This window comes from Micropterus salmoides, unplaced genomic scaffold (assembly GCF_014851395.1).
Source record: "Micropterus salmoides isolate LMB-PRFRI ecotype aquatic unplaced genomic scaffold, ASM1485139v1 Ms_hic_scaffold_6, whole genome shotgun sequence".
In the NCBI taxonomy this organism is placed as follows: domain Eukaryota; kingdom Metazoa; phylum Chordata; class Actinopteri; order Centrarchiformes; family Centrarchidae; genus Micropterus; species Micropterus salmoides.
In genome coordinates, this window is record NW_024044348.1 from 15,554,146 (window position 1) to 15,581,921 (window position 27,776).

At 37.9% G+C, this 27,776-nt stretch overlaps 2 protein-coding genes across 3 annotated transcripts; one reads left to right on the forward strand and one right to left on the reverse strand.

Annotated features, from left to right (window-relative positions):
- Positions 1–308: 308 nt before the first annotated feature.
- LOC119890378 (C3a anaphylatoxin chemotactic receptor) lies at positions 309–4,833 on the reverse strand. Of its 2 annotated transcripts, none has more exons than XM_038701629.1 (3): positions 4,702–4,833; positions 3,698–3,856; positions 309–2,934 (listed from the first exon to the last, which is right to left on the reverse strand). In XM_038701629.1, exons 2-3 carry the CDS (start codon positions 3,827–3,829, stop codon positions 1,987–1,989), a joined length of 1,080 nt encoding a protein of 359 aa, XP_038557557.1. In that variant the 5' UTR covers positions 3,830–3,856; positions 4,702–4,833; the 3' UTR covers positions 309–1,986. The 2 variants fall into 2 exon arrangements, with proteins under 2 accessions (XP_038557557.1, XP_038557558.1); XM_038701630.1 differs by lacking the exon at positions 4,702–4,833 and adding an exon at positions 4,261–4,415.
- A 12,516-nt stretch (positions 4,834–17,349) lies between these two features.
- On the forward strand, positions 17,350–26,560 carry LOC119890854 (ephrin-B2a-like). The gene is made up of 5 exons (XM_038702300.1): positions 17,350–17,685; positions 18,428–18,711; positions 19,880–19,972; positions 23,164–23,280; positions 24,564–26,560. Exons 1-5 carry the CDS (start codon positions 17,579–17,581, stop codon positions 24,953–24,955), a joined length of 993 nt encoding a protein of 330 aa, XP_038558228.1. The 5' UTR covers positions 17,350–17,578; the 3' UTR covers positions 24,956–26,560.
- Positions 26,561–27,776: the final 1,216 nt, after the last annotated feature.

Below are 27,776 nucleotides of genomic sequence, written 5' to 3' on the forward strand. Positions count from 1 at the left end.
TATTGGAAAGGTGATAGTAGACAATTGGAGGGGACAAAAAGGTCTGTTTCCATGGTTAAACCACGGATGTTGTGGTTATGTGGTATGCACCTTCACAGTATCATTTCCGGGGTTTTCAATTATAATGAAACTATTGCTCCTTTTGGTGAGATCGTAGCACCAGAACAAACAAAGTTTACTAAATAAATAGGGTGGATTGTTCATAATTGAAATTCTTCCCTATTGGAAGTTGAGGACATGAGTGCATTTGGTAGACTAGTATCAACTTTGACTGTAACAGATGTAATTAAATAGATACCATAAAGAAATTAACTTTTGTTCATTCATGTTTTAATGTAGAAAGTAAAGAAATAAAATTTCATTATGTTCACCATTAATTACAGTCTTATCCATTTTGTCAACAATGGCAGAATTGTTGTGCTTTTATGAACAACAAACAATAGTAAAGCTTCTTTGCATATATGAAGAGTGGTACATTCACAGCAAGATAATGATCTTGAAACATATTTACTTCCTACTTAGCATGTTGTGCTTCAATCCTCTTACAGCCTATAGACATGCAGACATTCATTGGTTTATGAGGTACAGTTACAGATACGAGATAGATAGGACATGTTTTAATCTGGTGCCGGTTTCCTAAAGCAGTTTTACTCCTGAGTTCTGAGTTGATGAACCCTTAGATGGGAAACCTTTGAGTTTTTGATTCCTGGTCTGAGTTGGTTCAATCACCTCGGAGTATGTTCACACAGTTTTGAGGAATAAAAATGCAATCATCAATAGAGTTCCAATACTATGATTCACCATTGAAACAGGTAAATAAAGAGCAGAGACTCTATTTTAATACAGTGGACTGCAAATATGAGTGGAGAAAGGAGTTAATAAGTTAACACTATAACATTTTATTTGGCGTAGTCTACTCATTCAGCATTGAATTTTCTTATGATAATATATATACAGGAAATGTTGTATAGGAATGTTCAGTGTCGTGTGTCTAAAGCTTTATACAGATGTGATCAGAGAGAAATTCAGAATTGGTAAAACCTCTCTCTATGAATCTAACCTGCCTACGAGCAGGTTAGATTCACAGAGTCAGTTACCATGATAACCCTTATCTCAGGGGTAACAAACAAATTTTTGCTAATCCCGCTTTCTGGAATACACCCCTGGACATCTTGAGTTTAACAGGGTGATGGATCTGAGTCACTGTTTATACCGATAAGGTAAAATCGGTATCACATTCCTTGTGCCAATAAACGAGCTTTAGAGTGCCTTATCTTGGAGGAATCCATTTAACAAAGGTTACGCTGGGGCCGGCAAACTGTGGTATTCAAATGATGCTGTGTTGACTTTGGCTTGGTATTACCCATAAAGGTGTTTCCTGCCCACTGACAAACAGACAAGATGATTCATGAATTAATTTTTATGCCCAATTTTGATCCTGCCTTCAGCATGCCAGAACGAAACAGCATTTCTGGAGTCTTCAGTCATCCAGTTTTACTGAGGAAACTTGTGTCCATATATCTTCTTGTTTTTAGCTGAGAGGAGAGAAACCCAGCTTGGTTCAGTGTTTGATGCGATGCGAGTTTTTCCATCTGCCATCTTCACTGTTGTGTTGTGACTTGGGAGTGTCATGGGAGTTGAGCCGTCTTTCTCACAGTTTCTGGTACCATTTCTCATTAGAGGGAATGTCCTTTCAGAAACTCAAATCACAAGGATTGCATCTCTACACATCCCTACAAATGTAATAATAATTTCTACCTATTTATCCATTTGCTGTGGTTTTCAGACCCGATAAAACACTGGCCTAAAACACATGCTTTGTTTTACATTAATTCAACCCCTTAAATCTCTTTGTTTTATTTACACAGCTCACTTTTTTTTTTTTAGGAGTATGAGCAATTTCCACAAATGGAAAATTGAAAGCTAAAAGTAATATTTAACACATTTTCGGTCCTTTTTATTTTTTTAACTTTGAAAACTAGTCAGTTACATCTGCGAGTTCTTAAGTGAGTTTTTAAGTGACTTCCGTCTTATGGACTCTGTGGAGTCATCATTGAAAAGTCGTTCAATAGTGGAGACCACTGAAGCTCTGATGGCACGGCCTAAGCCTCGGGCAGCAAACACATACAGTACAGGGTTAAGAGCACTCTTAATGTACACCAGGAACAAAGATATATAAACTGCTTTGATATACAATGCCTTCTGTTTAGGATGTTCCTCGGCCAAGGCCCGCAGGAACCGACAAACAAAATAAGGCACCCAGCAAGTGAGGAAGAGGAGCATGGTGAAAAAGAGCACATGGTACATTCTGGTCATCCTCCGGGCAGTTGAAAGCGACGAGGAGGTGGGTGATGTGGGCATTGCTTGCTGAACGGTAAGCAAAACAGCCAGGTTACTTCCCAAGAATACCAGCAGGGGCAAGATGAAACCTGCTATTGTTTCTGTGACAAACAGCGCCATGTTAAACTTCCCACTCTCGAAGCACTGGTATGTCCCGTTGATTTCCATCAGGAAAGCACTGTGGAGGTATGGGGCAGACAAGGTCGTGGCTATCAGCCATAAGATGCCACAGGCCAGAGGAACGGCCCACGAGGGGCGTCTCAGTCGAGCCCACACGGGCCTCAGCAGGCAGAGGCATCTCTCCAGGGCCACAGCACAGAGCAGGAAAGCGGAGGCGTATAACCCCAGGCCTCGCAGGAACATGACCAGTTTGCAGAAGACAGGACCAAACGGCCAGCTGTAGTTGTGAGCCACATAGCCCAACATGAGGGGGGTGCGCAGGAGCAGCACCAGGTCAGCCAGGGCCAAGTTCAGGACGTAAATACGGAAACTGCTGGCAGCACGCGTCTCCTCGCTGCTGCCTCTGCGCACCAGGTGACGATGACTCCGCAGTCCAAGTGCCCAAACCACCAGCCCATTCAGAGGTACACCCACCTTGAAAAACCAAGAGGACCAGCCGTCAATTATTTTCGGGATGACAGACTTTTTAAGCAGCAGTTTTGACAAATGAGAAGATTGATACCACTCATGTCTGTCAAATTAATATGAAGCTACAGCCAGCAATCAATTGGCTTAGCTCTAAACAAACACACCGTCTTCATTAGTGAGCTTTACAGAATGTTGATAGGCAAGCTGTTTCCCTCTGCTTCCAGTTTTTATGCTGAACTAAGCTAACTTGCTGCTGGCTCCAGCGATATATTTGCTGTACAGACAGTAAAGTGATATTGATCTTTTTGTGTAACTCAAAAGCAAATACAGGTACATGCCAAAACATTTAACTATTCCTTTTAAATATGTTAAGTGCAACATAGTCTATGATCACTTGTGTACTTTTCAAGTGGAATTTATGATAAGTCATTGTGATGGACATACAAGAATTTAAGTTCAAGCTGAGTCATTCGCCCTTAACTAGGTTGTGTTTGTGGCCCCAAAACCTCATAACCCACAGATGATCTAAACTATTATTATATACTGTTGTGTGGGGCTTGGCAATAAAACAATAATGATAATTATCACAATATACTTTCCCTCAATAACAATATAACAAATGTTCAATCATGAACCAATTAGCACTTAATTCTGCTATTAAAATAATTATTTTATTGAGGAACAATTTTATCAATTGTTCTGAATGTTCTACCTCAGATTTGTTAAATGATGCACTGTTTGACAATTAGATATATAGAGGATTTCTCACCAGGAAAATGAGCAGAGTGACTGTGATTTGGACTCCCCTGACTGCCTCCGCCTGCCAAGAGCTGCTGGAGCTGTTGGGGCTAGTTTGAAGCTGGTTCACTGCAGGAAACTGTGTTCCATTCATATCGGCCATTGAGGTGATGTCGAAATGGAGATGAGCCTGAAACACAGAAGACATGGATTTGATGTCACGGATGCGTTGATTTTTCTCTTCTGAAATTCCACTAGAAATTTTAAATTAAATGAAAGCAATCCATTTTTCCTTTTCAAAGAAGATGGAAAATGCGCAACTTGCATTGCACACAAATTAGGATTTCATATGTCAGTTGCCTAAAACGCAGACAAGCTGATGTCCACACCACATACCAACATAACAGCACAGACTTCCTTTCTTACGTTTGCTCAATGTTGTTTCATTGCTGAGAAGTCTTCTATTTCACAAGTAACAAGATAAAAATGTGCAGTTGTGAGTATATCACTTACATCTGTCATAACTCACCAAACCAACTTGTTTTCACTTCAAAGGAGATTGCACTAATTCACATTTATTTGCAGGAGACTTACCTTAACCTTAGAAATTCTAATGGAAGGTCCAGGTTTTGTCCCCAAATGGGAGATTAAAACAAGCACACACAAATCCTGTACTTGTGTCAGGTGTTCTATTAGCAGAAATGATTACAGAGGAAGGAATCTGTTCTTTCCTTAAGCCACCACTGCCCCAGGGCAGTGCCTGAATGTACATCTAGACTGGGCCTGTTTGTGTATTGCTGGAATGAACAGCATGCATGCAAACACCCCTGCGTTAATGAACACACTTTCTTTGGTCTCCACACAGTAGCAGCGCTAACCTGTGCCAAGGTAACTGACAGCAGTTGTGCTGATAAAGTTCAGATTTCTAGAATCTAATTGTAACCAAGACCTTAAGGATTTACGACCTGTGTCTTAAATTCAGTGTTTGAAAGCTGCTACAGATCATTTTGGATGTTAATTTAGTTTGTTTCTTACCTCCTTTATTTGCCTTGTGTGTGGGAGAAATGGAGCAAGAGATAAAGAAAAAAGGAGTGTCTGCTGGCTGTTATAAGAACAATATCTCTCTCTCTCTCTCTCTCTCTCTCTCTCTCTCTCTCTCTCTCTTTCCTGTGTGATTGCAACACACAGTCCTTCCTATGAACATATCTATGAACATCAGAGACCTAGCTTTCGATCATATTATTTTTCAACCAATGAAATGCCATTTCCTCTGACTCCAACCAGCTTCTATCAAATGCTCTAAATGAGCCTTACAGGCATAAAATGATAAAGTGCTACATTACAGTCATACATTAAACTGGCATTAAATTTCTTCCAACTGGGATTTTTTTTTTTTTTTTAAAGCTAGAAAGCATTTACAATATTTTTTAATGTTTTGGATTTCTATGATTTTATACAATTTTCTTATAGACAAAAAAACTATTTGGTGCTTTAGTAATGCACATTCATTTTCTCCAGTTTTATTCTTTATTCCTCTGCTTATTCTTCTGGAGTTGGTTCCACAGTTTGGTACGAACTAAGAGCCTGCATCGATCAGCAAGAAATCTCATTAAATGCCAAATGTTTTGTATTTCTTGGCCACTTTTTGCCTTAATTAAATGATGAGACAACAAAGGCCCCCTGGTTGTGCGTGAACTGGGAATGCTGCAATTACATGATCAGCATCTTAGACTTCTAAGCCACCATGATGCATTGTATTTCCCTCAGCCTTTCACATTCATGTCTTCTAAATGTTTAGCTCCACTATATGCCTATGGGAAGCTTAGTGTAGCAGACGATGTAATCAGAGCAAGAAACTGGTTTTTAACACCGGAAAAAAAATACTGAAACTGCTTTCAATCTCACAGTTTCAACTCTTGACACACATTAGTAAAATGTCGCCACAAACTTCCTCTCTCAAAAATATACTTTAAAATTGTGAAGGTGTAACCCTTAATCGATCTGGGAGAGAAATAATTAATAACTAATTTCCCCTTTTTTCAACAAACAAATTGTTCCATAATTTGAACATGGTTTATATAATCAATTTACATAATACTCCTGCTGCCACTCACAATGTAAAAATCTTAACCCATTTTTTGCAATTATTGTCATTTTCCATATCTGTCTTATAACTTCATAGAATTTCATCCAGCTCACACCACGTGTATGTTGTTTGGCTAATTTATCCTCATGTGTCTGTGCAGATCAGTTCACATGTTGAGTCACCACAAAATTTAGGTCCTTGGTTTCATTTTCCTTATGACCAACGTTCTTGTTGGTTGATGAAGATGCCCCTGGCACCAAAACAAAGTTGGTTTGCACTGATAATTGAAGTTGGTTATTTCACAACACAACTTCCAGCTAGAGGATGTTGTGGTTAAAAGTGTGTTGTTTGGAGAGGTTGAAGCTCAGCTAGAGCAACTTCCTGACAAACTTTTAGAGGACTCTATAATATAATAATCTCTGGCCAACATAGTTTGGGTTGCAAAGTGTTGCTAAAAGTGCATTTATGAGGGTGTTTTTTTATAGTGATGATGACATGATGATGCAATAGTTCACCTCCACCAGTAGATGGCAGTGCTGCTTGTTTAGTAAACAATGTGAAACTCTAATAGGTCATTTCTGTACTGAAGTGATTTTTAGGATTTAGATGTTTTTTTAAAGGCTGACTGGACTGGGACATGACTCTCAATACATTATAACACTTTAAAGGATTCATGTCTGGAATGAATTAGACAATTGCTTCAGTCACTTTATGGGATTTTATTGCGGCATTTTTCATTTGTGACGTTTGATTAGCAGTGAAATGTTTCTTTTTTCAAATGTGTACATATGTTTCAATGTGGAGCAATTACATTTTTGACTGATAATGCTGCTTGTTACTGTACTCGTATGTGGGAGAAGACAGATTGAATTATATAGACATGTCCATGTTGCTACAGACACTAACTTTTTGTTTAATCGTCCTGCAATCATTCTTTTATTAGCTGAATGATCACAAATCATTGGGCGAATGAAACCTATTTAAACAGCTATTACAGACCTTCTAATCTTCCTCCACCTACAAAAAAGCCCTCCCCCAATAACAACCACAAAATACATCTTTTTTTAACTACATAACCATATAGGGACAATATTCACAGATGGCCATTCAACATTTCACATTTATTGAGTAGCAGTCATGTAGGTTTTGAAATACATGTATGGATCAGAAACATTTTATGATTTTGAATAGATACATTTTATATAGATATATTTTTAATACCGTGTGCTGGTGTTCTGTCCTGATCTGAATATCAGGTCATACTTTTTTCTCTGTGCTGCCATTAGGGCACTTGAATGTGAGGTCTTTCACTCACGCAACAGTTAACACTCGTTTTACAGCACCCATGAGGCAGCAGACCCTTTTGGCGTACCTCAAAGAAATGGGATTAAAAAACTAAACAAAGGAAAGTGGGGCGCTTTTATTTTGTAGCCAGCAAGATAACGAAAACAAGCATACTCAACTACACTATGCAGGAAGAAGAAGTTTAAGTGCAGCAGAAGTTATCAGACAGTGAGCAATGGACTTCACATGATTCTTGCTGTTTCAATTCTTCTGATTGGTGAACCCTTACGAATTAAAGGAATATAATAACCGAGGAATGGACACATTCGGACTTAACAACCACCTCAAAGGAAGGAGTCAACACAATTTTTTTTCATCTTTCTTGTTCATCTTTCTCGTCTGTCTGTGACTCAGCTATTAAATTAAGTTTTACAGTACTTACATACTTTTTATTTTTTTTATAGAGTTTAAGTTTACAGAGACAGTGCACATTGATAAACATTTCTGTAAATGTGCCAGTTTAGCCAGCTTGGCTAATGCAAGACTTACTTACTTTTTCTTTCTTTCTTTCTTACTTTCTTACTTACCAACCAACCAACCTACCTATCTTTCTTTCTTTCTTACTTAGATAAAGTACATTCATACATATATGTACATATATACATAAATACATGTACATACAACAGTGTTTTGTATTGTTGATATTTCAAGTTGAGCTTTTTGAATATATTTTCTTAAAATAATTATTTATAGAGCTTTGGAAATGAACTGCTCTAGAAACTGAGCCTTTCAGTTTTCAGCATTTTACATCACAAGTGTGACATCACATTTTTGGCAGACAAATGACTTTAGTTTCGGTTTGGAGACTGTAGAGGCATTTTACAATACTAACCCTATGATACTAACTCATTATGTATGAAATATATAATATGTGGGTAGTTACAAACATCTTTGTACATTAATTAATAAAAAGGTGACATTTTGCTGTGTAGTCCTAGTATTTATGTTAAAATTATGAAAGTAGATCAAACATTGATTTTTATGGAATCAGTTGGCTGACAGTTCCAATAACCAAAAACTTGAGTGCGTATATTTAAAGCAGTTTGTGGAATTGAATCATAACTAGCATTGGTCTTTCCACCTCTGAAGCTCACCCACACTTCCTTTAAACCAGCTAATTTTAGATGTAGGGGTTTTGATTGGGGAAACCAAGCGTTCACCTTGAAAGAGCAGGAAAGAAAGATAACTCTGTACTTTCTTGCTCATAATGTTTATCTATTAGATATTATTTCTATTATATTGTTTAGGAGTAAAACAACAGCTACTTTCAGTCTAAAACTGGTGCTGGTAATGAAATGAAAATGTCTTCTGGAGAATTCAAAAACTCTAGCTGTGTCGTCTCTGTCTGAAATTTTCCCTCTGGTGCCACACATGTCACACTTTGAGGGCACGCAGACCAAGATGACGGCATAGAGAGCTGGAAATGCTATCTGATCATATCAGCTGTATGTCTGTCGGGCCTCATGCATATCCCACATATGACAGGAAAACAGGGTGAAGTAAGGCCATGGTTGCCCACGTGGAAACACTGAAACGGAACTTGGTGCTGCAGAAACAGAGAGAAAAAGAAAGTTTTTTTTTTTTTTCCTTTTGACTAGACCTAAATACAACTCATAAAATCCTTATGCTTTAATGGGCAAACTTTCACGCTGGCTTGTTTCTGGTTTCGTCGTAGATGCTCATAAATACATCGAAAGTAGGTAAGGTTATGAGTGAAGGTGATAGCGGTGATAAAGGCTTTCTTGTATGTTTTGTCCCTTCAGTTGAAGTTGAGAAAACACCTATACGATGTCAGTTTCTCTCTGAGGCAACAGACAGATGCTCTCTGTCTCTTGACACGCTTATTTTCACATGATGTAAAGTTTTCTGATCACCAAGACAATACGCAACTTTTTTTAAAAATGAAAAGGGAAACATATAAAGCGACTTCCTTCCTGAATTTGTCATTTGTAAGAGGTGGAGACAGAACACTAGACAGAAGAAGAGAGGATTACATTTAAAGCCTCCTCAGCTGGCATATTACACATTGTGAATTTCCAGTACATGAAGGGGGGTCCCCTGTTGCATCTCTGCTTCTTCCCCCGCCTGCTCATGTACGTTCAACCATTTCCCTTCAATTACTACACTGTCTGTCTTTTTCAGTGTGTTTCCTCTTTAACACGCTGACAGGAATGTAATGCACTTGATATTAGTCCGCTGAATGAGTGAAAGAAAAGAGTTTGCATGAAGCCAAAGTGTGCAGCCAGCTAGCCAGTCAGATAATGCCATTCTCAGTGCAGGAAAATGGGGGGTTGGGAGGTAGTGAGAAAGGATGGGACGGCACCTTGTCTTCTCAGAAACAGAGCAGTATGACTCGGTTACTGGGTTACCACAAGAAAACACTAGCTGTGTGATTCTAGGCCAGTTTATAGACAGCATCTGAGATATGTAACGAGGATAGTTTGCAGGATCACAGTCATTTAGTAGAAAAGGGTCTCTTTTTAAAATCCCCACTGGCGACACTCCCATAACTGTCAAAAAGAAGTCCAATTCATTTCACGACCCTGCACAGTCATTGTGTTCAGTGATTGTACAGGTGGCTTGATAAGAAGTGAGCAAAGGTGTAAATATGAAAACTGTAACTTACTCTTACTTAATATTACAAAGAATATGGTCTAGACCTGATCTACATAAAAAGAACAATGAGTTAACATTTGTTATAAATTGGTGCTGTGTAAATAAAATGTAATTATATTGACTTCAACTAAATGATCCCCAATAGAAATTCTATTCAAATCTTGTTATTTAGTAGTCATATGTATTTTAATGTGTTCAGAACTTTGGTTTATGGCCAAATACCTGCAAACCAAATGACACTCTCATCAGCCTCAGATATACTTTGTTTCTGATGCTAGCATTTAGCTAAAAGCCCTTTAGCTAAAAGTCTTAGTGCAGCTTTTGATACTGTTGATCACAGCATCTTGATTAGGCAGTGTGTGGGTGTCTCTGGTAGTGCCCTGGACTGGTTCTCATCCTCACAGAGAGGAGCTTATCTTTGTCAATGGTTGAAACTGAGGCTATTTCATTGGATGTTCCTCAGGGTTATGTGTTGGGCCCAATTGTATCTTCTTTGTATATGCTCCCCTTTGGTGACATCAGCAGCAAATTTAAAGGTGTCTCTTTTCACTTCTATGCTGATGATATCTATCTATCATTTAAGCCTGATGAAAATGACAAAGTGACTGTACTGAACTACCTGACTGCCATTATGGACTGGATGACTGACAACCTTTTACAGCTTAATGCAGATGAGGTCCTTATTGTTGCTTCTAACAGCATAGCTCCTATGGTTGCTCAACGTATTGGGTCACTTTTGTCAACTGTACAATCATACCCAGGAATCTTGGTGTTATGTTTGACCAATCTATGCACTTTGATCATCATATCAAATCTTTGACCTCTACATGTTTCTTTCATTTAAGAAACATTGCCAGACTTATACCTGTCAAAACGAGAACTAGAGATGATCACTTAAGCATTCATTTTATCCGGGTTAGACTACTTTAACTCTCTCTTTATCTGTCTCATCAAGTCATCCCTGGACTGTCTACAAATGGTCTAGAATGCTGCTGCAACACCTTTTAACCAGGTCTAGCAGGTCACGGACAGCTGTGGACTCCACAGACGCGGACTACCTAGGTTTATACTACTTTATGGAGTCAGCTGGGTGGACTCGTTCCACACATGCGCAGTAGATCGGTTGGTACTCTGGTAGCGTAGTTGGACAGGTCCATGCAGCCATAAAAAAATGGACGTCCGCACAGAGCTTACGCGTACCCCCTCTGATGACGATCCTTGCTTTAGAGACTGATCAGCCATAACATTATGACCAACTGCCTAATATTGTATATGACCTCCTTTTACCACCAAAACAGCCATGACCTATCAAGACATGGACTCCACTAGACCTCTGAAGGTGAGCTATGGTATCTGGCACTAAGACATTAGCAGCACATCCTTTAAGTCCTGTAATTTGCAAGGTGGGTCCTCCATAGAGTGGACTTATTTGTCAAGCACATCCAACAGATGCCCGATTAGATTGAGATCTGGGGATTTTGGAGGCAAAGTCAACTCCTAGAACTCGTTGTTGTGTTCCTCAAACCATTCCTGAACCATTTTTGCTTTGTGGTAGGGCGTATTATCCTGCTGAAGGAGGTCGCTGCCATCAGGTAATACCGGTGTACATGGTCTGCAACATTGCCTAGGTAGATCGTACTTCTTAAGGTAACATCCACATGAATGGCAGGACCCAAGGTTTCCCAGCATAACATTGTCCAAAGCATCACACTGCTTCTGCCAGCTTGCCATAGTGCGTCCTGGTGACATGTGTTCCCCAGGTAAGTGACGCACCCGCACCCGGCTATCCATGTAAAAGAAAACATGATTCATCACCTTCTTACATTGCTTGTTGGTCCAGTTCTGATGTTCACATGCCCATTTTAGGTACTTTCGTCAGTGGACAGGGGTCAGCATGCAGGCGTCGGCACCCTGACTGGTCGCCAGCTATGTAGCCCCATATGCAACAAACTGTGATGCATGGTGTGTTCTATCAGAACTAGCATAAACTTTTCAGCAGTTTGACCTACAGTAGCTCGTCTGTTGGATCTGACCAAACAGGCCAGCCTTCGCTTCCCGTGCATCAGAGATCCTTGGCCGTCCATTACCCTGTCGCCAGTTCAAGGTATACCACTTTTGGTAGGTACTGACCACTGAAGACCGGGAAAACCCCCCAAAAACTGCAGTTTTGGAGATGCTCTGACCCATTTGATGCCTAGCCATCACAATTTGGCCCATCTAAAAGTTGTTTAAATCCATTTTTAAATCCATTTTTCACTGCTTCTAACACATAAACTTTGAAGGCAAAATCTTCACTTGCTGCCTAATATATCCCACCCATTGACAGGTGCCACGTTAATGAGATAATCAGTGTTATTCACTTTACCTGTCAGTGGTCATAATGTTATGGCTAATCGGTTTGCGATCTGTGGTCTCTGTCAATGCCTTCAGAAAACAAGACTCTTTTATTTAAACTGGCCTTTGTCTCGCCACATGCTTTTTAAATCATGCAAACGTTTGTTTTAAGGTCCGTTACCGCCTATGTTTTTATGACTGACTTTTAAAAACAGTTTTTATGATGTTGATGCTTTTGTTTTATTGTTGTCTCGTATTATATATAAATGCCCTTACTATTTTACTCTGGTAAGGCACTTTGTGACCTTGTTTGTGAAAGGTGCTATATTAAATTAGTTACTCACTAGACTCATACACCGTGTCCCAAATCCACACTGAATATAAGCAGGTTTTTAGTTTATAGTGTGTTCACAATGGAAAATGAAGTACACACCTTCAGTCTCATTTCTTAAGGGAAAGTGAGGAATCACCAACTGTTTTCTTTAAATTATCTTTAGTTTTGTTAAATCTCTCTGAATACTACATATCCTCTAATAATAAGTTTAAAGAGGAGGATATTCTGTTTTTACATGTTCCTCAAAAATAACTTCCAGTTAAATCTTTGACGTGTTATATACATTTAAATATATAGTTTAATTTGAATTCATCGTCTTAGCATCACATGTTGTCATCTTCATGTTAATTAATGTTAATGTCTGTTAATGTCATCACAATTGACATAACTGTTATTAACTTGTTTCAGTCCAAGAAATGAATACATTTTCTCTTCTGTAGGCATCATTTACATAAATGGCATCTTACTGCAAATTTGTTGCGTGATTTTCTTATTCTGTACTAGTCATTCTGAAGAAGGGGATTTCACATGACTCATGCAAGTGTATAAAAGACATGTAAACCCACATATGGGTTTACTGTTCGATGTGAGAGAGAGACACATATACAGAGGAGGTGCAGGGAAGGCAGAAGAGAGAGCGAGGCAGAGGAGAGAAACCCGTTGCTGAGAGTGGAAGTGTTGTTGGTGGACTCAGGATACAGGTCAGTAAACTACCTAACTACCATCACAAAAAACACACATACAAACACAAACGTACTTCCTGACAATGTCTCACTTTAGATTAGCAGTCAAAATATAACAGCACCTGTTGCATCCTGTTATAACTCATAACGTCTCTGGAGAGAGATAATAGAAACAGAACTTTACTGAAAGTTCCAGCTGCCTCACACCTGGACCTTTTCAGTATTTTTAAACTCTGTGAACACTTGTCCAGGTTGGCACTCTTAAACTTTTCAGTCCCACAGAACCTTTGAAAGGTCTCAAACATTGTTGAAACCCAAAGAAATGTATTTCAGATTTCAAATGATACCAGGCTGAATTACGGGGAATGCTGTTTAAAAAGAACAACCATAAGAAAACGCATAAAAATGTCTTATCAAACTTGAAACCTAAGTGGTTTAAGGGAAAGTATAAGGAAGACAGCTAGAGAATTGGGTTTCAAAGTGCTCAATATGTCTACAGAGCACTATTTTGTGTCTTCTAATTAAATGGGGCAAATTTGTTGACAAATAAAGATGACACATTTTAAAATATGTCCCAATATATGCCCCTACACGTTCTTGTAATCTACAAGAAGTAGTCATCTTTACCACAAATCCACAACAGTGTCCAGTTGACAGCTTATGATATGAATACTTGTGAATGAAACTTCAGTTCATATGTATAAATCTCTTACAGCCAACCAGTGCGTCTGACACCCCCTGCAGGACATCTGCACGACATCTTCAGGCTGAACACTGAGGTAAGGTATGTGGATGATGAATAAGCCCTCAAGTCTAGTCCCAAATTGAGGTTAATGCTAATCGTGATAGGGGTTGTTCATTACCAGACACCTAACATGATAGCATTAGCTTTGCTCTGGGAGATCTCACAACAAAGAAAACCCAAACCATCCAGCCACCACGGCTGCATCCAACACATCCACCTCTGGTGCTGGCACTGGGAGGAAGAAGCCATCATGAAACTAAGGAATATGATGCATAAACAGACACAAGGTGAAACACACATGGACTAACAATCACTCTGTCACTGCTATCAAAGACGATCCTGCTATCTCTGAAGATGTCGAGATGCTGCAGCCGTGGCACATGAGAAACAGCATATTTAAAGTTCTCAGCATATCTTTGACTGTAATTTCAGGTGACATACATTGGAGCTTCGAATTTTCAGAAAAACCCATATTAAAGATGATTTAAAATGTAAACCCACATAGATGCAGCAGTTACTTTGGCTCATTGGATCTCTTCCAAGGCATGTGGGGATTGACTCCCTTATGATTCAATTAAGCATTATCTGCTCAACATGAAACTGATCAACCAGAATACACAAATAGCTATCTGGCTTTGAATTAATACATCTTTATGAAATGATGATCACCTATATTGGGTGCTGCAAATGCTATATTTTGACATTAAAAGCAGTGTGTGTAAAGACAGAAAGAATCTAATCACTGTCTGATTTTTCATTTTCCAGAAAAACTGAAAGATTAAGGGATAATAAAATTTTCACACTTCATGAGCTAAATAAACCATTGAAAACCATGTGACAATAAAAACAAGTGCATTGTTTCAAAGTGAGACACATTTTATTAACTCCTGAAAAGCTGATATTTTTTTACCTCAATGATATTTAACATCAGTTGTATTTTGAGTTGAAGAAGGTTTTAATTGTAATAGTGATTCTGATTATGTAATCATTATCGTGATCATAATCTGTCTCTGTTGTGCAATCTTTTTCCTATTGTGAATAAATGATCTCCACCAGAAATCACTGTATCTGAAATTGCAGTAGTTAAAGGCAAAACAGGTAAAAACAATTTACTCATCAGACAAACCAAAAACTTTATTGTACACAAGGACGTGTAGAGATTTGTTTGATGAATACATTTATTTTGCTTCATATTGGATATATTCTTATTTGTGTTGTGTGCCATTTGCTTTTGGTTAGTTGAGAAATACTTTAAAAAAAAGGTGGATTCAGACTTTCCTACTGATACCTGACTTGTGTTATGTTTGGAATCTGCGTTGTAAGTTATATTATGTTGGCAGCTGAATGCATGATAAGAAAATAAAATCTATCATAAACATCTGAGGGTTGTATCTGAAGTTTGTTGTAAACCAAAAGTGAGACATGTATAGTTTTGTGTTTACATGAGGAAACATCTTTAAAGAAACATCTACACAAGAAAGCTTTCTCCTTTACAAAAGTTAATGTACCGCACCTTAAAAATACTCAATTGCAAGTAAAAGTTCTGCATTGAAAATCTTAAGTAAAAGGTATGAAAGTAGGAACGTATACTTAAATTATTAAAAGTAAAAGTAGTCAATGCAGAAACTATTGCTATTATATATGATATCATTAGATTATCTTTTCTTGTGCATTAATGTAAAAGCAGCACTTAACTATTGTTGAGATGGAGGTAATTTTTAACTATTTTGTGTAGCAGATAATTTTCTCTATTAATCAATTGATTGTTTGGTTTGGAAAAAATAAAACAAATAAGTTGAAATAATTGAAATATTTAGAAGTCTTCACATTTGTGAAGATGGAAATGTTTTCACATGATTTTGTGTAATTTTCTTCAATTGGCCAATCATTTCAGCAATACTTGCATAATTGTTGGGTAGTTTGATTTATAACAAAACATAATATTTTATAACCTAATATATATGTCAGCTAAATGAATAAATGTAAATGTAAATATGTAACTAGTAACTAAAGCTGTAAAATAAATCTGTTGGGGTAAAAGGTAAAATATTTGCCTTTGAAATGTAATGGAAAAAAGACTCAAGGAAAGTACATCAAATTTGTACTGAGGTAAATGTACTTAGTTACATTCCAACACTGGCAATCCATGTCAATGAAACTTGAGGTTTGCATTAATTATATATATGAAAGATGTTAGCAGCACTTTGAACACATGCAGTCCAGTCAGTTTCCAACAGGGACGCAGACATTTCTGTGTCATTGGTTCAGATTCCCTGAAACTGTCCCCAAGAATTGTAACAATAAAACTTTAAGCTTAGGATATGCTGTAGGATTTCCCAAACTCTGTTGTTTTCTTCTTTGAGGAATTTACTCAGTGCTTAGAAGTAGATGGACAATTTTATGACCTGATCCTATTAAAGTCTGTGTATCCTGGGTAGGGTAGGTTCATTTAAGGTGAGCACTGAGTCACAGCTTTCACTCGTCCTTTCTGTTCATCACCACATCAATGTTTCCCCCCAACAAGCGAAACTGCAAATTCAGTCAAATCTGTACTCTCTTGTCCTGAATTTCCTCATATGGTTACTGAGAAGAATTAAACTTTGAATTGGGTAGTTAATGCAAATACAGACAGAACCAACAACACACAGTGGCCACAAGAACTACACATCTGACTTAGATCCATGATATGTAATATACTACTCAAAGCTACTTGAAGAGAAAATTGCACCCTCGCATCAATATGTTGTGGAAGTATAAATGGGGAAATATCACAGTATATACATGAACTCATACCCATTACAGTCGACTGTGATGCAACAAATAAACATCTGGAGAGGAAAAAGAGAAAATAAATAATGTTATAAAAATATATGTTAAAAGGTTATTATTAAAGGTAACTCTGATAAAATCAAGACAGGAAATAATCAGCTTTATTGGCCAAGTTTGTCTACACATAACAGCTAAGAACAAGGAAAACAAAGCTGAACAAATAAAGCGAAAGAATAGACAGGACTATTACTATGTGAGAAAAGACATGTCTGTAAAAGGGTTTCTGTAACCTGTAATCAGTCAAATTAGTACAAAAAAATTGTATTGAATGGATATACACGGAGTGGGTGATTCTGATAATGCAAACAAGAGTAGGTTTCCAGATACACCAAAACTCATTCTGTACATAAATCAAAGATGTCCCTGACCTTTATCATGAGCTGCCATTCAAGTGAAGTCAATTTTATTTATATAAACCAAAATCATAAATCAGTGTGCCAGCTTTTAACAAGAAAATGCTGTTTAGACTACCTGTGGGCTAAATAAAGTCTCAATTTTGTTTATTTTTTTTATATAGTTGATTTTTAAAAGGGAAGGGACAAAACGATATAATGATTTAGACATTTATCTCAGTATATTAATGTGAAGAAATTTAAATGGGGGGGGGGGGGGGTTGGGGGCGTGCCACCGGTCCCTAGCTACGCATGAGCCTATATATGGGCGTTCCGGTCAGTCAGCTGACAACTAAAATACTCCACACAATCTCTGTTCTCAATACATGGATTTCGTCACACGAACGGTTTTCTAGCCAATTACGCACAATGTGGAAATGTTCATGCAACTGCCGGAGGAAGAGTCGCAACTTGGTGGGATTTCACTCAGGAATGTGTCCTCTGCGCGCACCTGGATCTGCCGGAGACATGCAGAGGCAACAGATTTTAGCCTGTTTCCACTCTGTTTTATGATACTGAGCCGCTGTGTACCTGCGACTTATTCCTGTGATGGGGAGAATCACATGGAGCTGTGCTGCCGTGATCCTGCTGGCCGTCATTTGCTCATGTCGTGCCGTCACTCTGGAGTCCATCCACTGGAGTAGCTCCAACGCAGAGTAAGTGGAGGAATCAGTTTCAGGCTTGGAGATGGATGCAACTTTCTGCTGCTGCCTTGTCCCTCTAGTGTGACCTTAGTGATTAAGTTAATCAAAGGAGATACAACCATTTTACTGCAAATCATGATACTACAGGTTGGATATTCCATATGAGTAGCTGTGATATATTTATAAAGCAAAAATGGTAAACATTGTCTGGTTCCAGCTTCTCCAGTGTGAGGTTTTACATCATTGTCAACTGAACAGGGCTACAACTAACAATTACATTTATCATCGATTAATCTGATGATTATTTCCTTGATGGATTGATACATTTTTGAACTATACAATTAAAATTATGAAAATAACTAATTGCAAGATATTTTCTTCAAATTACTTACTTAGACTGACCAACACTGCAAATATATTTAGTTAAAGTGAAAAGGATTACTTCATAATTTGATCAGTGACAGAAAATCCAAATTGAAGCTATTTTTGATAGTTAATCCTTTGAGTCATTTTCTTCTTTTTTAATGTCTTTTTTTTCCCACTTATGATGGCCACTTTTCTCTATTTTCTGATTTCTAATTCTTAATGCATACGGTAGTGCAGGGAGGTTTTGAGAGCATTCAAAACTACAAGATCTTGAGCTACTGTTGATTAGACTTTTTTTTTTTTGAGAATGATATAATGATGCTTCACCCAGTGTTGCTCTACACTTCATCTTTTAACCCCCTCGTCTCTCACCTTATCTCACACACAGATTTAGTCCAGGTCAGGGGGTGGTGCTGTATCCCCAGATCGGGGACAAGATGGACATTGTGTGTCCCCGGGCAGACGCTTCCTCAGGGGGTAAGGAGGAGTTTTACCGAGTGTACCTGGTCTCTCGAAGTCAGATGGAGAGCTGCACCATCGACAAGACGGACACACCCCTGCTGAACTGTGACAAGCCTCACCAGGACGTAAAGTTTACATTCAAGTTCCAGGAGTTCAGTCCCAACCTGTGGGGTCTGGAGTTCCTCAAGGGGAGGGACTATTATATCACCTGTGAGTCACTGTGTAACCTCACAACTCCTATTCAGCTCAGATAACATATGTCTGAGTGGAGCCATGGCTGTCGCCCATGTATGTCTCAATGCTGTATGAACACGTGCAACACTTTAAAATCAGTAGAACGAGAAGACACACAAGCTGCCGGTTCCTACAGGTGGAGCAACATTTGATTCAATGCTAGCAACTGTTTCTTTTTTCTCTTTTTTTTTTCCTCCTGGGAGAAGAGGAGGCCATCATTTTCGGCTCCCTCTCACTTTGTCAGTTTGCGTGAGAATCAAAAATGTGGGCCTCGTTATTGGGCCGCTGTCGGTTAAACCAGCATCTTAGTGGCAAGTGATGCATGAGTGAGAAAGCAAGTCTGACCATGTAGCTTCATCCACCTCGGCGCGCTCTGACAGCACACTTCGCTCTGGCAGGCCAGTGTGATTCCAACGGCTTACATGCCCCAAATCACACAAGGCTTTTACAGCATCAGGCAGATTTGATGGGAGCTTTCATGGCAACGTAGCTTGTGGCCTGTGAGATGTTGTTATCTGACCTAAATGCTGCTAACAAGTCTATGTGTGTGTGTGTTGGACTGACAGGGGTGAACAAGAGTTCTTGGGGTGTGTGTGTGGGCTATATACTATGTGTGTAGTAGTTAGTAATTGCTGTGTTAATTAAAATACAAACCTATTTATTAATTTGGTCCACCATCCATTATGCATATGCAATATTAGGCGATTCAGCAAGGAAATTTAATTAATTAATTGATCATTAGTTAAAAACACATTTATCATGTAAAAATGCTAAACATTATCTGGTTCCTGCTTCTCATATATGAGGATTTGCTGCTTTTTATGTGATAGATTTTGGACTGTTGATCAGACAAATCAAGCATTATGTAGACGTCCCCTCGGGCTCTGGGAACTTGTGATGGGAAATTTTATAGACCATGTGTTTTTAACGTGCAACTATGTAACGTCATAGTTTGTGCTATGTGTTGCTGCCCTTTCCTGCCTATGTGATGCAACATTCAGCAACTGGCTACACTGTCTGCAAGGAAATTATAATGGAACTATGCGTTGCGTGATAATCTTGTATTATGATGATCTCGTAAAATATGAACCCAAAACGTTAAACAATTATACTTTAATGTTTGTCCTCTCTCTTTGTATTACAGCCACCTCTACAGGCTCCCTGCGAGGTCTGGATAACACTAATGGAGGGGTGTGTAGAACCAAATCCATGAAGCTGGTGCTGAGAGTCGGCCAAAGTAAGTACTTTGTATGTGTGTGCGTGTCAACATGCGTATGAAGCTGGGTGTGTGAACGAAAGAGAGAAACACAGGGACACAGATATCTGACAAACAACGCTAAAGAAACAAACACAATTGTTAAATTCTGGTTATTGCTACATGTGTAATGCTATAATATCACCCCTTCTCTGGAATTACTAAATGGTTGGATAATCTTGATCATCTATTCATTCTCTTGAAGAGAGATTGCTATCATGAATAATCTCAAATCCCTAATTTAAGCCGCTGGCAGCTTAAGGTCATCTGTATAATCATGCATGCAATCATTTGGACTGGCTGTGGCTGTCAATAATCTTTTTTTTTTCTCTCCCCGTATTAACATCAGAATAGCCAATGGTCCTTTTTCATCATTTTGTGCTCTTATCACGTGTTAAAATTTAATAAAGCAGGTTCTGAACATATTCACTGCCATCACTTAAAATGTCCTAAGGATAAATCACCCTATAATACAATATTCACACAGAAACATATTGGGCTCATTAAATTTGTATTTCTTAAACTATCAATACAATATTTTACTGGTGTTATTTGTTGTTATTATGTTGTATTATGTTGTTATGATATGATATGTTGAATATTGGTGTACTATTGAGCTGCACATAACCAGATTAATTAAATAGATGTGTTTGTGTGTGTGCGTCTTGCTAAAAACTTTTAAAGCTAAATCTGTTAAAGCCCCAAAAGGACTTTTTTGACCTCAGAAATGTGAAGTATTATTTATATTAATTATTCAAGAGTCTGAGTTAGAGATGAAAAATCTGCATCTTGTGTGTTTCCCAACAGCTAATAACTGAAAATATGGGGCTGTTTTTCTTGCGCTGTTTACAAACACTGCTGATGTAAACAAACCTTGTAGAAAACACGAATAACTCAGATTTAGTTGTAATCTCGTGGTAATCTCTCTATATATTAAAAGTCCTGTCAATCACCATGGGAGTCATTGCAGTTTCCAGCCCTGTGTTTAGATAGATATTTTGGTAGTGTCATGCCTCTTCTGTTTACATTTGGATTCATGGTTTGTGCCTTTTTTTTTTTTAAACGGGAAATGTAGTTTTGTATATTTAGGCTAAATGTGGTGTGAAATTAAATTCAAGTCATTGGTGAATGGATGCTAATGTACTGAAACAAAACTTTTAAACCTAAAAGACTGCAGTTGAACATAAGCTGGCTTGCACACTGGTACATACAGAAATGTTGATTATGTGCCATAAAGCAATGAACAAAATGAAAAGAGTACATAAAAATCCTGAATGAAATCTTAGTTCTCCTAAGGGTCTCCTAAAATTCTGTTTTATTTTATCCATAGTTCATGGCATGTGAGTCTACTGCAAAACATTTAAGGTTGTTTTTGGTTGGGGATCTGCTTAGTGTTATTTGCACATAGTAGATAATAATATATGGATATGAATTCCTGTATTTGTTCTGTGATTTGTGAAGTGTTGATCTTGTTCCTTTTTTTGCAGGCCTCCATATTTTCCTTCAAACTGCCATTTATTCTACTTAGAGGCACTGCAGCAATTTAGTACTGCGCTTGCATAAAGCTGAGGGATTTGTGAGAGACTTAAAAAAATAGTGGTAGAAGTATTTAGATCCTGTACTGTAGTAAGATACCAATAAATCAATTTAAACATACTTAATTAAAAGTAAAACTCCTGCATGAAATATCTTTACAGAAGTATTATCAATAAAATGTAAACAAGTTAAATCATTTCTTTCATCCCTTTGACTGATATTTTATCATATATGATTTTGTTAGACTGTGGATACTAAACAATGCATGGAAGCAGCATCTTACTGTTGTTGCAGTCTGAGGTGGAGCTGTGTAGTTTGGACTAAACTACTTAACTGTATATAAATTAGTTAAGTGTCTCCCAACCTAAGGGTCACAAATCTGAGGGGTTTTGAGATGATTAATGGGAGAGGAAACATAATTTCTGCCACACAAATGTATATTCATGTTTTTTTTCATAATTTAACCTCTTTGGGCCTGGAACATATTTTTAATTAAACCATCCGAGAAGTTCCCTGTATGCAGGATAAGCGGTTGACGATGGATGGATGGATGGATGGATGGCATCTGAGAAGTTTAGGGAGGAAATGTCTCTTTGCTAGAATGAACAACTCATAGACACTCGAAATGTGACATGGGGAACAAACTAAACACAAGCCAAAATGGTTTAATAATGTGCTATATTTTTTAAGCTTATATTTCTCTTAATGTAAAATCTTAATGTTAAAGTAACTGTCAAATACATGTAGTGAAGTAAAAGAAATATGACGTTTCCCTCTGAAATGCAGTGATGTAAATGTATAAAATAGCATAAAATGTAAATATTCAAGTAAAGGTTTCTTAAAATTATACTCAACTACAGTAGTTGAAAAAATGTACTTTCCACCACTGTTAAAGAGTAGGACCTTAGACAGAAAAAGAGCACTCATCAAATCAAAGTAGCAGAGGCTGAGAAGTCCCAACTTCCTAGTCTGCATATCCCTAGTATGGGCCAAGCTCCATAAATACTGGATCCTACATTTCCCATCATGCAATTTATTAGCATCTTTTATTAGACCTTCCCTGCCTGGTAAACAGCCATAAATGCATTAGGGTACATGCCCAGTCTCCAACCCCAAATTACTCCAGAACTGTCATTTGATCTTATTTTCTCCAGAGCTACATTTGTGATTCCCTACATTGTCTAAAATTCCTTTTGTAAAAACCCCAGAGACTATTTGAATTGGCTGCATTCAGTTACAAATGTGTAGGTGGAGAGATTGAAAACATCAGTGATAGTTTTTCCAGTCAAGAGAAAATGAGAGTCCCAGTCATGACTCAGAACTTCTTGTGGTCTAATTAGGTTAGAAAATGGTTTCTCTACTTGTGTGATGCGTTTTTACCTGAATGACTGTTCGTGCAAAATAATCAGTCCAGAAAAAAGCCTCTTCTTGCTCTTTTTCTGAGGGACTGACACCAAACACTAATGATTCAACTGACATTATTATAGCTGCAACAGAAACATTTTAACATGACATAACCCCGCCTACACAGGAATGACAAAAACACCATCATACAGTGAAAATGAGGAGACATGAGGTATGTTGCTAATTGCCATATGGTGTGATTTTTATTTCAACTTTCGTGCTTTTTATTCCAGGCTCTTCAGATCCACCTTCAACACTCCAGGAGTCCCCCACCAGATTCCCACCCACACGGCCAAAGTCTAAGGCCAAGGACCCCTCAGCGAAAGAAAAGGATATAACAAGCAAAACTGGTATGAAGACAAAGCAAACCTATTGCCTGGAGAATATAGGTGTTCTGTTATAGTTTTGCATGTTACCACAATGTGAATGCTGAAAGGATAAGGCTGGCGCTATGCTATACTTTTGTTATTGTCTAAAAAATTCCATGAAAAAAAACCCCCAACAACAATGTGTTAGTTCGTCTCTCAATACCTTGTCTGTGGTACTCATCCTGATGCCCGTTGGTTCCTACTGAAAATGTAGATCTTTACGAACAGGTCCCAAATACTTATTATTTTTAAATAAGGCTAAATATTTTCCTAAAATAAAGGGGCACTGCTGTTTTTACTAATTCACTCAAACAGGAGTAAAAAGTGTTGGGGGCTTTTGATCGTTTCATGAGAACTGTTGACAATAAGAAGAAATTAGAATATCACCATACTTCTCCTTTAGCTGTACTGATGAACTTTACTAATTCATTTTTTTGTTACTTTCAATTTTTCCTACACTAGAGGGCAGGAAAAATGCACTAGACACCATTTTAAAGTATGCATTGTAAATAGCTGCCAATTATTTCAAATCTACATAATTTGAGGTAAACGGGCACAAACATGCAAAAACACTTTTTTACTTCATTTACAGATGAAAATATCATATAATATAATAATGAATTTCAGCATCCTATGATTTAGCATATGGAAACATTTAGAAAACAGTGAAAAATTAATCTGAATTGCACCTACGCTGATATTACAGGGATCAAATCCCAAATCCAACTACTTGCCGATTCTAAGCAGGTTTTTAGTATATAATGTGTTCAAACTGGTAACAAAATTAAACATACTCAAACCAGAAAGCATGTAGACATGTTGATGGAAACTATTCTCCCACAATGCAAAGCAATATGAAAATGAAGGAGCGGGCTAGGGGGGAAAAAGTCAGCTGTGGTGTGATAGCTCCAAAAGATTCTAGTATTCAATCTACTTGGTTTAATTGGCAGGAGTTGTCCAAAGTTTCAGTTTGACTGACATCACAAATACTGTATAATTTCCTGTTTGTATAAAATTGTATAGAATTAGAATTAAGTATGGATTTGGGACAGAGTGCTTTATTCCTTTTTATATTTAGTGTTTCCATATTCCAACTTGTACTCAAACCTTCTCTGATCCTGACTCAGTGGTCCATTCAGTGCCGGAGAAAGGCACCAGGCAGTTTACCAATAAGAGACTAAAGATAAGAGCACCTTCTCCTGTGTCCTGATTTACTGTTTCATCTCCGCCCCCTTTTAATGTCTCTCCTCCGTTTCTCATGACAGACTCGGGCTCAGAAACGGGACAAACAAACCCAAGTGGCAGCAGTGGCTCTGAGCCAGGACTGTTCATGTGGGTTGTTTCTGGTTGTGTGATCCTCATTTTGGTCATCATAATTCTGCTGGCCGTGCTGTGGAGGTACCATCGCCACTACTGTGTCCCAGATAGCCAGCAGTCTGCCTCTGTGTCCCTCAACACTTTGGCTGTGCCGAAGCGGGACAGCATCAGCAGCGACAACAATGGCTCAGACCGCAGCGATGTTGTCTTTCCTCTGCGGGCTTCTGACAGCATGATCTGTCGTCATTATGAGCGTGTGAGCAGTGACTACGGGCCCCCTGTGTACATAGTTCAGGAGATAGCGCCCCAGAGTCCCACCAACATCTACTACAAAGTCTAATGTTTGCTGCTCCAAAATATTAGCTGTCGGGGACACACTCAGGCTGCAGTCAGTGACACACTTCCATAGCTTTGGTTTTAAAATTTGAAGCGGATGTGAAGAAATTTCAGATGGGGGAGCTTATCCGAGAGCTGCATCGCACTGACCGTAGACTTTAGAAAGACAAATGCTGGTGTTATTGTTGTGTCAAACTGAAAGAAGTGCACAGAATGTTGTTGAACCACTTTGTTTTCTTGATATATTGAGGAGACAGTCAGAGAGGAAACAGATGTGTCGTAACATCAAGTTGTGTTCAGTTTGTTCAGAAGTGTGCAGAAAATACCAGTGGTGGATTGTAACTAAGTACATTTATTGTGACATGTTTGTACTTCCACTCCACTACATTTCAGAGAGAACTATTGTATTGTTTTGTACTCTACATTTAACAACCCGATAGTGTATAACATTTGAGCTTGAACAGTTAGTTGATTAGTCATTAGATTAACTAAAAAGTTTATAGGCAACTAATTTGAAACTGATTAATTGTTTTTAAAGTATAGAAATGCCCAAAACATTTCATGGTTTCAGATTATTATATGTGATGATTTGCTGCTTTTCCTCATCTTTAATTGCAGTTAACTGAATCATTTTGAGGTTTGAACTATTGGTTAGACAAAACAAACCATGTGAAGACTTCACTTTTACAAACCAAACAATTAACAGATTGATCAAGACAATGATCAGGAGATTAATCCATAATGAAAATAGTCATTAGTTTTTACTCATGTACAGAAATGTTTCTCGGCATTGAGTTCTCTTACTTTTTACTTTTGATACTCTAAGTACATTTTCCTGATAATAAATCTCACTGCCACTGCACAGCTACATATGTACAGTAAATGTGCGTGTTATTTAATTTATTAATAAATATGAAAAAATATTGATAGTGCACTTCAACACAGTACATTTGTGAACACTTAAATATGAATTTATCACAACTGAATGGTGTAAACATTATTTGAGATGCTGTTCAGTGAAATGAAAATCACGATTTTGTGGCTTTTATTTTTCCACACCATTCCACACTTTATCTTCCTGTTCCAGGCTGCTTTTATTTATACATTTAATATTGTGTCTCCATCTGTTTAAACATAATACTTTTTAACCAGTGTTCAATATACAGTCAGGGGGATGTGCTTAAAAACTGAATTACCCAACATGGGAATGTTTTGTTACTTGTTAAAAGTGTGAAAGTTTAAAAAGACCTTGTCAGTCATCTCTTCTTTAGTGTCTTTCTTCTCTGCTTTCCAAAACCAACAAGAGCAAATGTGAGAGTGAGGGACACAGAAGAAGAAAATGAATAGAATAAATTGGTGAAATGAAAGTTTGAATCACAATAGACTGCTGATAAATCACAGCAAATGCTCCCTCAGGTTTCCTTGAGCTTGCAAAAATGACTAAGTAGCACCACTGTATGGTTGTTGTAGCAAACTATTGTGAAGACCATCATGCTGCTATTTATCAATTATAGCCACTGTATTATATTTAAAGGACTTTCAGACATTTTTCGTTGGTGTATATTTTAGCTGTGTTTGATATGAAACAGTTTTCTGAATGATTTTGGGTGTGTGTAGATACATCACTGAAGCACTGCTCAGAGGAGCATGACTCGTCATTACTTAATGGTGCTCATGGGATAGTGACTGTCATTCTGCAGTGAACAGCACCATGATGGGATTTTCACTATGTCTCATTTGGTTGAATGGAAAAAAAAATTCATAATGCAAAATACTGTTTGATTTATTTTGTGTGAACGTGGATGGTTCTAGGGTATATTTAAATATGTAGCGCTGAGTCATTATAGATAGATAGATAGATAGATAGACGTTATTGATCCCAAGGGAAATTATTACGGATTATAATTACTGTCATAATAATAATCTTGTACCCATTAGGACACAACATACAAATTGACCCATCTATGCGTAAAAATCTCAGATTGGTGTGAAACCTGTGAAGGGAATGAAAATCTTTTTTGCATAAAAACACTTAAGCATTTAATCGTCTCACAGCCTCTCCTGTGGCGCTGTGCACACCATCGATGGGTGAACATGTTTCATGCTCCTTCAGCCACATCATGCCGCACATTTTCAACCTGTCAGCTTCCATGAGCTTCCCCTCCACCAGGGACACTGTTGCCTCTGAAAGCACAGAGCCAGACTGGAGGATCTTCAGGACATGTGCTCTTGTGCATCAAACGAGGAAACTACTCAACTAAAGTTAAACAAATTCAGAAAACATAAGAAAATTGGCTTACACATAAAAATGTAATGTTTTAAAAAAAATCTTTTTGGCCTGTAGCCCAATATATAAAATTTGATACAGAGCTGCAGATGACTGACGTGGATGGCCTCATTTTTAACCTGCAGCAAAATGCAATTTCCCCTCTGGCAAGAGCTGTATTTAAAATATCTGAAGGAGAATTATAAAATGTGCCAAAGATAACTACATTACTATTTTCTATAATTGACTTCTTTAATAGAGCAACGTGTCTCTGCCAATTTAAACCACCCTTAGTGGAACACGTACTATCCTCACTGTTCACCTGTTTTGATTCACTGAAATTACATTTCTGATCGCTGAACTACTTGCACATGGTTCTTTTGTCCTGCTACATTGTGAAAAAACAATGTAGCACAAATGAGCTTATGACTCTAAAATACAATGCAGAGTGTGTTAGCTGTCCTTGTGTGTGTGCATGTGCGTGTGTCTTCCCACCCCCTCACTTGAAGTGATCCTTGCTCTTGTGAGATGTTTTTGTCCCATGTGAAGCTTCACAGCT